The sequence below is a fragment of the Ischnura elegans genome, chromosome 2, assembly GCF_921293095.1.
Source record: "Ischnura elegans chromosome 2, ioIscEleg1.1, whole genome shotgun sequence".
Taxonomy (NCBI): domain Eukaryota; kingdom Metazoa; phylum Arthropoda; class Insecta; order Odonata; family Coenagrionidae; genus Ischnura; species Ischnura elegans.
This window is the reverse complement of record NC_060247.1, coordinates 33,262,818-33,275,045: the sequence shown is the minus strand read 5'-3', so window position 1 is coordinate 33,275,045 and position 12,228 is coordinate 33,262,818. Positions and strand designations below refer to the sequence as shown.

At 35.8% G+C, this 12,228-nt stretch overlaps 1 protein-coding gene across 15 annotated transcripts in view; it reads right to left on the bottom strand.

Annotated features, from left to right (window-relative positions):
- LOC124153567 (kinesin light chain) overlaps positions 1 to 12,228 on the bottom strand; it is a 110,453-nt gene that overhangs the window by 34,943 nt on the left and 63,282 nt on the right. For 10 of the 15 annotated variants that reach the window (XM_046526821.1, XM_046526822.1, XM_046526814.1 and 7 more), the window contains 5 exons: positions 11,428 to 11,767; positions 4,579 to 4,803; positions 3,581 to 3,677; positions 3,158 to 3,193; positions 200 to 431 (listed from right to left, as the gene is read on the bottom strand). In XM_046526821.1, the coding sequence (XP_046382777.1) occupies positions 200 to 431; positions 3,158 to 3,193; positions 3,581 to 3,677; positions 4,579 to 4,803; positions 11,428 to 11,742 (905 nt within the window). In that variant the 5' untranslated portion in view covers positions 11,743 to 11,767. The remainder of the gene's footprint in view (positions 1 to 199; positions 432 to 3,157; positions 3,194 to 3,580; positions 3,678 to 4,578; positions 4,804 to 11,427; positions 11,768 to 12,228) is intronic. The other 5 variants (XM_046526820.1, XM_046526828.1, XM_046526827.1 and 2 more) reach the window with 3 other exon arrangements.

The window sequence follows — 12,228 nt, the reverse complement described above, 5'->3', positions numbered from 1 at the left end:
GAGCTCACCCATGTAAGTATTTTCTAATGCTGCTTTTTGAGAAATATTGACTTAATCTTAACAAGTAAATTACTAATTTGGAATTGCACAGAAGATTGTTCCACCTTTATTCAACATATTTGAAATATCATAAAAATAAAACATATCAGCAAAAAGAAATTTCACAAAAAGACTAATTCCGACATTTTTCCATACTGACCTGTACACAAGAGCAAGAATGTTAAGCATAGTGGCCACATCTGGGTGATCATGTCCACTTGTTTTTTCCAAGTCCTCAAGAGCTTGCTTGCACAGTGGAACAGCAACCTCATATCGCCCTTGAGACGCATACTGAATGACTAAGTTGTGTAAAGTTCTGAGACGAGCAGGGATTTCATAACCAGCATTAACTTGCTGAGCAAACTGACTGGGTGGCGTGGGGGACATAACTGCTGTGGAAAAAGCAAACAATTCATGAATAAATACACACACGAACATTAATGAAGTAAAACCAATAATGCATGTGTACTATAAAAATATTGGAATAAGGTGGCATAAATTAAAAGTGGCTAATCAATGTGTAACATCTACTTTCATAATATTGAGCACAAAACCATCTCAATTATACAATGAATAAAGAAAACTGCTTGCAGCATACATGCAAGTAAAATCAGAAACAAAGGCTAAATTATTCAATGCAGTATGCCTTTATTACGATGGCACAACATATCTAGCAAATGCAATAAAATTTCCAAATGAGAAGTATTCCCATTATGTGATTAAAGAGGCAATGAAAATTGTGGAAATAATGACAATAATCAATGAATACATACTGATAGCATGATCCCTGTATTCTAAATTTAAAATTTCATTATTAAACAAAAAAATTGTATAAAAATGCAAAGAATTTTTTTTAAATATGAAATTAAGAGGAATGAAACATGTGGTTGGTTATTATAAGTTAGCAGGCTATTATATGATAGCTCAATTTAGCTGGGAATAATTAAAGGAAATGAAATGCAGGTGGGTGGCATAGGAATTTAAAAAAAATACTAGATACATAATGTGATTGGACAGATTATTGTTGCACATTCAAACCATTTAAATTGTTCAATTCAAATTGAGCTATGTACGTTCAATTAACAGACACTAATAAACCTCTAATGACACAATTAAAAAAGACAATTTCACATATTAATTGCAAAACTTTTTCATTTTTAGCTGAAATCATGAATTACAAAATAACATTACCTAATATTCGCAGTGGCAAAAAGGTTTTCCAGCATCACAAAATTTAAATTAGGAAAATTTTTTATCACAGAGATATGTAAATCACCACCAAGAATAACAACATAAAATTATACTCAGTGACAAGGTAAATCAAAATTTCATCTGAAGAGTTAATTTTTTCTGTGGCAAATTCATATGAATTCAACAACATATCTCTCAAATCTAGAAGGCACCTAATGGATGTTACTTGGATAATAAATGGATGTTACTTTAAGAATATTAGACATGCAGTGATAACCCATTGGTAGCTTCAAAACCAAGAGTAATTTCACATAATTTACCAAGACTTGCAAAATAATTTCTCAAATTTGGAGTTATTTCCATTAGGATGTTGTAAATGAATGGTGTTATCTTTCATAAGTTATACAAGCAAGCTGGTTCAGTTTTCACAGAGTGCCGCAGTCTTGTCTGAGTAAATGAAAGTATCCTAAATATGCATCTCTGAAAAATGATACTAAATAAAACAATTTGCTGGTAAAACAGGAATTGAAATTTTCATACTAATGTACTTCTCGGATAATCCTTAAACATAGACTTCTCCACAACTTTTGAGAATTTCATTTTGTAAAAAAAGATATTTGTGCTAGAATTCAGTCCCTCCATAAATTTTCCCCACATATTCCAAGCAAAAAGGAGGAGACTCCTTTCTGAACAATATGATGTATCCCAATATAATAACTGTGAAATACTTGGAAAATAAATTGCAGTTAAAATGAAGTAATGATATTGATAAAGAGACTACATACATATAATCCAACTTAATTTACAGAAAACCTGATCATAATCCTCATTAATATTTTACTATTGCTCTTTCATCAAATACATAGAGCATTTGCATATCCGTCATATCCTTATCTGAACTGAAAAGTTGTCATGCTTCTCGATTAAAAGTCAATTATTTTATAACTCCAGGACTTCCCATTCATCACACAAGAACACGTGGGGTGGGTCTAAAAGAACCTCGTACAGGCCAGATTGCGAGACATTCTATAAGGTCCTACAGCAAAGGTCGCATAAAATGATTACAGATGTTAACAGAGTTTGGGACATATTCCACTAAAATTCAAAAAGGTATTTTTCTTAAGGAAATAACAAGAATTATTCTAAGCCTACATTCAAACTCACTAGAAGTAAATTTTTGATGAACTACATAATACTAACACTTCATGATAATAAATAAAATATATTATACTAATTATTTTTTCAACAGTCAACAAGGCATAATTCTAGATTGATAAAATAAAGCAGAAAAGCATATATGTAATAATATTGTCACTCCTCAGAGCTTACGCTGGAGTTGGAACATTTTGTTCATATTCTAATGCGCCTAATATTGAGGGAAAATACATTTTATCGTGAAAAATCTCTTGAGTAATAATTTTTATCAATCCAGGGAAGTGAAGGGAGGCTAAATAAAATCTAAAAAAGAAAGAATGAAGTAGCAGAGAACTAATGGTGACCAAGCAAAATAACCTTAGATTTTTCTAAGAGAAATCTCACACGCAATTGCAGCTCTAAATACATATATGAAATACAAGTTTATTTTTTCATAAAAATATACATCTAACCAATTTAGTTGCCAATAAAAATTAAATATGAAGACTTAACACGACTGCAGCAAATGCACATGCAATTCCTACCTATTGTAACAGACACAGTAAGTACAATGGGTTTTACATCAAGCATGAAACTAAAATCAGATGCATAAGCATTAGCAAGTACATAGTCGGATGTGAAGTCTACTGGAGTTCACTATTTTGAATTCAATTTTTATGCACAAGAATGTTTCAGTAAAAAGAAACTCTCAAAACGAACAACAAACAACTGAGTACAGGGCATCATAAACAGCATGCTCGGAAATCACATTATAACTTAAAGTCATGCATACCTGAGTTGCCTTGTGGGAAGGCAGGAGAATTAGCCACTGAGCAACCATAACAGAGAAGAAGGAAGGATGAGGACTTAATTCAATAAAAATTTAAAATGACAGATACTGATAAGTCTTTCAGTAACACAGTATAAGATTATTAGTCTTATACAGCATGAGAAAATACTTTAAAATGAACTGAAGAAGAATAAAACTGAAATACATATAATTACAACAAGAGTTCACCAAAATAATTTTGGTGAAAAATTAATATATCTATCGCTAAACATGAATAAAAAGTTAAAGTTTACAAATGAAGCAGACTGTGATTAAAAACTAGAGCCACTAAATTTTTTAATTATGTTCAGTAGTATATAACAGAAAGTGAAAAAAAACTATCACCAACCAAGTTAAAATAAAACTGAGCTAATTGCCACAACTTACTTGGTCTTTCTTCATTTTCATCATCAGGAAACAGATCCACCACAGGATCATCTTGTTTAGGTTTATCTTGTTTTGTCTCAGATGAGGAATCATCACCCTAAAATAGAAAAAAGACATAAAAAAATAACTATACGCACTAGTAGGGCAAGAAGTATAAGTGTACTAGCTTTCAATTTTATCAATATTCAGCATCACTATGATAGCATATGAGAGATGAAATTTTTCATGTTTGCAGTCAATAGAATTCACATCATTCCTCCATTTAGTGTTACCGCCACATTCATTAGCATCACTCAGAATTTTGCTTTGCCTATCAACTGTCAATGAAATCCACGGGTGAATGGTATCACCTACCCTACCCATAATAAATACACATAGTAGAGCATGTGATTACCATAATTCCCACATTCACTACCCGAGAGTACCTAACCCTCAACCATAGGGAGCTAACCAATACAAACCCACTCTCTTTTTCTCCAAGTCCCTTTCCTAATATTGCTTTTTCTATCCTTTTTTCTCACCCTGCTTCAATTGCATTGAGGGTGCAGTTGGCATCAAAAAGAAATACAAAAACCTGCACTCATATCAGTAATTTCTCCTCCTTTCCATGGGCCAGTATTTTTTAGCTGCAGATTAATCTGTAAGTCACAGTAGGTCTAGGTCTTCTATAATAGGATAAAACCTATATTCTGAGGGTCTATGTGAGATTACAGCATCAGTATTATTCAAGTGTAGCACACCAATCGTAAGGGTATAAGTATTCCACAGAAATAATAATTTACAAAACTAAGGAGTCAGAGTGGTATAACAGTCCAGATACGTGAGCATTTTTTTCAATACTCAAGTATTGGTAGGATTTTTTATGGATTTAGGGTATTTGATCAAGGTATGAGCCACAAATACACCTTTATCACTCTCATTATCTTTAACTCAACAATATCATATTTAGCCTAATTTTAAATAATATCGTAATCCTAAAATGATAAAAATTGACTTACCGAGACATCTTGATCATACTTCCTAATAGATGACATGAATTCTAAATGCTTCTTTTCCTCTTCCAACTGTGCTACAGCTTGCTCTGATGCTTGTAACTTCTGCTGCGTATTGGCCAGCTCATCCCTGAGCCATGCATTCTCTTGACAAAGTCGCCGCACTTGAGTCCTTAGTTTTTGTTTTTCTGCTTCAACAATTTGCAAGTGCGATGCCAAAGCCATCATCACCTGGGGTAGTAAAAAATTATTAGAAAAACTGAAGATTAAGACCCAAAAAAATGTATTCTAGCATCAAATTGAAGGCAGAAACACCCATTTAGTATCACGAGCAATCATGTGATATATCTTATATGATGACACTATGTATATAGTTCACACTTATGAATTCACCCAACGTACACAGACTGAGATACATATTCATTAATACAATGTAATTCATTGGAATGCAAAACTAACATGGGCAGCAATTACTAATACAATAAACTATGAGGACCACTTATTTGTTTAGTGTATAACAATAAAAACAAATATTTTAATCAAAAACTGTAATAGATGCATAAATAAGCAACAGATAAGACGTTAGAAAAGTGATTCTTTGGAAATGAAATTCAGAAAAGAACTCTTACTAGTTGATTTATACAGTTAAGAGTAAGTTTTCTACTTGCATCCTAGCTTGACAAGATTACCTAAACCTTTAAATGCATATCGTGCCCATTTAAGCACCAGAGAAAAGCTCCACTCCGTGCCTGGCAAACCCAAACACGTAAAAATGTGATAAATTGATTCTTTTCTTTCACCTAGCAAATGAGGATAGGAGCCCACTGCAGCACAACTTTCCACAGAAGTCACACATCACCTCAACTACTTAAATCAAATGGTGACCTGTGTCAGTTTTTGGAACACAAAAATGAATTTTATTTCATAGAGATGCTGGCAAATTATGACTGTAAATAAGCATAATGTGAAGCCATGTCTATATTTAACATACCATCAGGGAAAATACATCATTGTGCTTTGATTGCGCCATCACATTATTTCAGGATTTTTTAAAATAATGAATGGTACAAAATGTATTTGTTGTTCCCATTTTGCCTACTCCATCTCTATCCCGTGAGACCATCTAACATCAATGTGAATATCCCTATTTTTCCATCTTAAAAGACATTTTAATTGTATTAAGGAAACTAAATGTAAGTAGACATAAAGGTTACTAAAAACCAAAGACAATATTGTGAAATATTCTTACTAGGGAACTCTTAAATCTTTTAAGTATCTCCAGTGCCAGATCTCTTCAAACCAAACAATGCACACAAAAAATTTACTTGTCTATAAAGTATGCCCTCACGACTGTATGACTATGTATTTACTAGAGTTGAAGGCATGTACCTCATTGTGTTTTTTGGATAAGAAAACTAACTTGCTGCATGCTTAGGATTATTTTCTTGATGAATGATTTGTAATTTAAAAATAATTATTCTCCAATGTAATTTGCAATAACATTTAAAGTAAAAGTAAAAATTTGTATCAAAATATTTCAAAATACATTTAATCGCCAAATATACTAAATATGATCACTTTTAAGTAAGATGGTAAACTTTAATATAGCACAAAATACAAAAAGGAATGGGGAATTGTACTACTTTTTTGCATGGTTATTAATGCTCTAACATGATTGATGAACTTTTTTTGTTAATTGTGCATGTATATTCATATTATTATTATTTCATCCATGTTTTTCAGATATATATTGTACATTTGTTAATAATGACATCAACTATTCTGTTGCCTGTAAGTAGACATGTTCCTACGAGTGTAAAAACTTGTCCTTAAGAACCAATATAAATGCATACTAAATAGGTTACACTTTAACATTTCATATGATACAAGAGTCATTTTCATAGTTGCGCATAAATAGTGCTAGAACTCCTAAAATAAATTAACTGAATAGAATTTATTTTCGACATCAGTTCGGGGTTGCCTACATTTCAGGGGATAAATTCTCCTTGCGTAAAAGATGAGTAAATCCTCTGCAATGGGAAACAACTCAAAGCCGTTTACAGAAGATCCACTTAATTTTCGTCAAAATCAAAAATGTACTGCTTCAACAAATTTTGTATTAAAATGCATACTGAACATAAAATGATTCAACAACATAATTTTTCTCCTAAACATCTCATTAATCTCCCTTGCTTATAAGTCATTTTCAAGGACACTTTATTTTACGATTTAATTCTTTCATTCATTCATGGAATACTTTGATATCTATTTCGTTATAATGAACATTTGGCACTTATTTTTTCCATTATTTCTAAGCAGCAAAGAAAGTTTTCACCTTATTGCTGGTACAAAGAACCCTACATGTAGGGTTCTTGGCTGGTACGTTTGGATTTCATTTGTAGTTTTATGGCTATGAATCTGAAATATGACGCATTAGGATCAATAGTATTAAATTCCAAACGAATTAATAGTTCCCACCAACATACACTTTTCTTAGAAACCAACTAATAAAGCCGCTAACTACGACCTAGTGACAGAGAAACTTAAGGGTGAACAGACGATTGCGAATTGTGAATGTTAAGTTTGAAGATTCAATTTTTTATTTAAACGATTTGCGAGATATCTATTTCCTCCTGTCCTGTTTTTCCCGAAATTTGTGTTTTTTTTCCAAAAAATTTCCAACTTTTTCGAGGTATTTTTCCAGAATATGTGACCCCCGGCATTTTCTCGATTCCCCGACTTTTTCAGATAAGTAGACAATATGAGTTAATACATTCCGGGAATACGTAATTTTCTCTCCTTGTTTAACCCTCGAACTGTTAAATAAAAAAATCAACATTTCCTTTAAAATACTCCCAAATCGCCAGCGTTGCCTATTGATAGCTTTAAACTCCAACGACTATACACCACTCCCTCTACTAGAGCCTCTGTAAGATATAGAAAAGATAAATATTACGCGTCATAAACTTTTACCAGACGCATTCGTACCCATACTAATTACATTAGACGCAACAGCTAAAGTAGCTTCACATTTTTTCATTGTAATACGATAGCACTTCTCTGGCGCTACGACTGTTTCACTAAAACGGCAGCGTAAATCAAACGCCTTCTTAAAAGCAGGAACCTGCAAAACGATGCAGAACTCGAGACGCCTCACGTAAATCCCGCAGACCGAGAGGCGCCGACAGCCAAACGATCGACCCGCCATATGCGTCATTCGCTCGTTTTCTATTTGGAAGGTTAAGATTCGACCGCGCAGGTCAATAGCGGCCCCTTCGCACAAAGGCCAGATTTAAACCCGGCACTGGGGCTTCCCTCAGCTCATTTCATGTGTACAGTAATATAGCTACTTACGCTTTTTACTAGTCGAAATTAGTCGTGAGCATCATAGATAACCCTATTAGTTGAAATTCTACCTTGTAATTGAAAGAAATATAAATATCATTGAGAACCCACGGACGTATGCTAATATTTTTCATCATTTTCCTACTTTACGCATACAATAACATAGTATGTTCAACTAAACATTTTCACCACTGATTTTGCAAATGATGCCTTTAGGACAACGATGCTAGTGTTTATTTACGTCATGAGAACGCATATAAAAGGGGTCACCTCCAACGATATTGAGAGGATTTAGCGTTAACGATAAAAATTGAAACATGGAGAGCGAATGTAATACCTGTAGAATTAGATTCCGTTGAAGAGCAATCACGGGTACCTTTGGTAAAGAGCCATCAAAGATAAACGAGGATTTACACAAGGTATAAGTAAAATAAGATTTTTCGACGAAAGAGCATATTTTATCGATTACCCTGGCTCTTCCATTAAGCTAGATTTTGATTGCTGTTCCAGTACAAGTATGTACAATGAAATCTATCAGTTGGGCCTTAGACCTGAAAATTTTAGGATCCTCCAACGAATTGATATGAAAATTAACTGCACATTCACTTAACTTGACAGACGACAAATTCCTCAATATCAGTGGCAGTTTGAGATCAATTTTCCATATTACTTTCATATAATTTTAAGTGAGGCACCAAAATCACCTTGCGTCCATTACAAGGATCTATACAAGATTTCCTGACGTAAAATACTTGCAATTACCTTTAACAATGTTCCCACAATGAATCTCACGTTTAAACAAAGTACCAACCATATGCATTATGCATGGTAGCAAAGGTGAATCCTAACCCGGAAAGCGAAGGAAATATGCAATAACTGTGAGCGAATCAAAGAAAAGTACTTCATTACCTCAATTTCTGCTGCATATTAGCGAACAAAACCATTTTCCCAATCAATGCCGTAGAAGAAAAAACGACTATTAATCGAGGTAAGTAAAAAATATGGGGACTTAACTTGATAGCTGATCTTAAAATCGAAGAAACAAGAAAAATAGAGAAAACTGGCAAAATAAACGGGTCACCATAAAATCTTCCGATCTCTGTTGCTTGGCCCTTAAAATTTTTACAAAAGGTAAAAGGTAGTGCGCGAAAATGTCTAAAATGGCTCATTTACGGCTGAAATTGAAAAAAGACGAATATGTTCAGGGTTGCAAACTACATAAAATGATGACCTTGGAGGGCACGACAAATAGTCGTTCAATCGATGAAATATGGGCACATTACTGGCACATTGAGGTTTTAATGCTAATGTTTTTTTAAATTGATGTCTATTTTCCTAAATACATGGTCGCCCTCTCCGAAAAATTGCTTTTTTAAAGAAGTTTAGAAATCTATGAGGAAATAGAGGAGAACATTCAACAGGATTGTTAACAGATTTGAAAATTTAAAAAAATTAGATCGGTGCCATCGTAACGGGCTGGAAACTTTTTGGATACACCTTAAAATTTTCTCCGAGAAAAATGTAGCTCAACGAGGCAGGCTGTCGGGCAAAATTCCTCCATTTCATTCCCACACGAATACTTTACCTTGTCGCCAGAAGCCGATTCTAACGAAACAATATTCACGAAGTTACAGGTTGATGGATGCGCATTTACGAAGACAAAGTACTCAGTAAAAATCGCAAATACCAAGCGACAACCGATGGCCCATATGCCCAGTAAATGCTGGGCAGCAACATGCGAAATTACATAATAATCTAAAGAGTCTCATTGGCGAGCTTCAGGGGAATGGCTAAGTTCTCCCCTCCTTCGAAAGGTCCGTAACCAAAATAAGGTCCAACGCATCTTCGCCATATTGTCATTTACCCTAACCCAGTAGATTCTAAGACTTTATGACAAAATCTCAAGCATTTTTCCAACTGTCATTGCATTGCTTATCCGACAACTGAGGGCATTACTCTTACACTTATTTTATTTTCGTCACCTCCAAATTACTAGTCCCTGATTTTATTAAATCCATATGATAGGTCGATAAATTTAGCGATAAAAGTATCAATCTTTTGATGGGATAAGAACAATTCAATAACTATTTGCAGTAAAGTTACAAGGATAACTTTTCATGATCCGATGAAGTGCACCGTATCCAAGCTAACACAAGCTAACAATAAGATCGATGACAGAAACATCGAAAATAAAGTGAAAAATTGACGTGTACGTAAGCTGATAAGGGACCCAAAAGGGTCATCCACAAGCCATGTACCTACCTAAAACCGATACACAGGAAAAAGAGGTACACAGATTGGTATGATTCAACCATCGTAATGAGACTTCTTTGGAAGTACTCCCTTATGTCCATGGGACTTAAAGATTATTCACAGCAGGGCATCTAAAATTCAACACAGCCCTGGTACTCAATAGCCTATCTGTAATTCGAGATTTACCGACATCGACCTGCACTAAATCACATTTGGCACGCTCCTATCTCTAAGCGCAGGGGGTGCGGCAAAGCGTTACCTCAGGAGAAAATATAAACAAGAGCGATTTCCGGCTTCTGCGCATTCAACCAAGAATGGAAAAATGAAATCCGATATCACGATTCCCCATTACTCCTCTCACCTTTCCAGTTGATCGTCTGGGAACGTCGCTGATTGGCTGATTATAACGATAGCGTTACTTTATGAGCTGTTCATTTCCATTGAAAATTTGATTTCCATAAATTTAACACTCGTGGAGGAGAGGTAACTGGAATTTAACATAACCGACTAGAAAGATTTTTTTCAATTTCCTTAGCAATATTTAAGTTTGGGGGTTTTAATGCTGTCCTCAGCTCGTGGCTACTATGCAGCCACCCTGAAAGTTCAGATCATGTAGTCCCTCATGATATTTTCGACCAGGTAAACATAAGATGCGTAGCTAGGGAAACATATTGGTCCGAATGGGTCCGAAAAGTTGCCAATAGTCCCAAACACTGTCATAGAAAAGAGGCTAAAACATCAAAAATCTTCACGAGGAGCATGCCTAGGACCACTTACGTCACGCGGCTCATTAGTCGCGCAGCGCAGGTGCAATCCCAAACACCCAGCTACAAGTCATGCCATGAATGGTCTCCTCCGATGAAAATATAAACAGTGTACGTCTGTGGCCCAGGTTGAGGTTGGAACCAATAGAGTCAACGGAAAAGTGTACTAGGGAAGCCCCCCCAGATGGCTCGGCAGGCTCGTTTTTCCCCATAAAAATTTGAAAAATAGAAATTGGGCCACTTTTCAGGCACCTTTGGCAACCGTATTTTACCAAAACGTCATCAGAAATTGGCTTAATTTCAGTTCTGAGAAGGTTTAACTTAAAATATTTCCGGGAGAGAAACACCCTCTCTTCACAATGTAGCACCTTGAAGTTCGGGTGGTCCCAAGTTCCCTGGCAACGACCATGATAAGGGACACATCTTCTGTCTACTATGAACAAATGCTGGCATTACGACCCTTAGATTGGGTAAGGCAAGCTGTACAACTCACCTGAGCTTCACCAAGACCGAGTTCAATCATCTCGAGGGATTTCTGCACGAGGCCCGTCTTCTCGAGGACGACGTTGGCGGGGTCGGCGGGGGAGGACGTGGTCGTGGTCGCGTTGGCGGCGGCGGCAGAAGCAGCGACGGCCGCCACCATGGCCGCGGCCGCCTCTACCGCCTTATCCTGCTGGGCCTGCGCCTGGGCCTCCATGCTCGACGTCAAGCCGTTCAGGATGGAGTTGTGCTCGTTTTTCAGGGCCTCCAGGCCCTGAACCACCGTTTTGGTGTTGGTCATGATTTCCTCCTGAGTCATCTGCGTCATTTTGCCGATTGACTCGATCTTTTTCCTAAGAGAGAACAGAGAAAGAGAAGAGAAGTTGAAACATCAATTCACTAGAAACAAATTTCACGAGTTGGCTACAATGTTATTCAAAGAAATAACAGAGGACTTGCTAGCGGGGTACCTTTACGGAGTCACTCGCATTTCCACTAAAAATGCGACAATTTTACTGAGGAAAACCTTGACCGGAATTCGAAATCACGTCCCGTGAATACAAGCCAGGTGTTCCATGAGGTGGAAGCCCAAGCGTTCAGTAGCACTATGTGCAAAAACATGCTGTACAACATAAACACCTCGTCCTCTAAAGCAAACTAACTCCGCAGAGGAAGGAGATGCTTTGGTAGTTAAGTGGCACAAACCCTGGCGCGGATTCGGGTTATCCCGGTTCAAGGAAAATAATACTTACTTGAGAAATTTCAGAGACATGAGTTTCGTATGGTGAAAGATTGCCTTTTTAAATATTTCAGT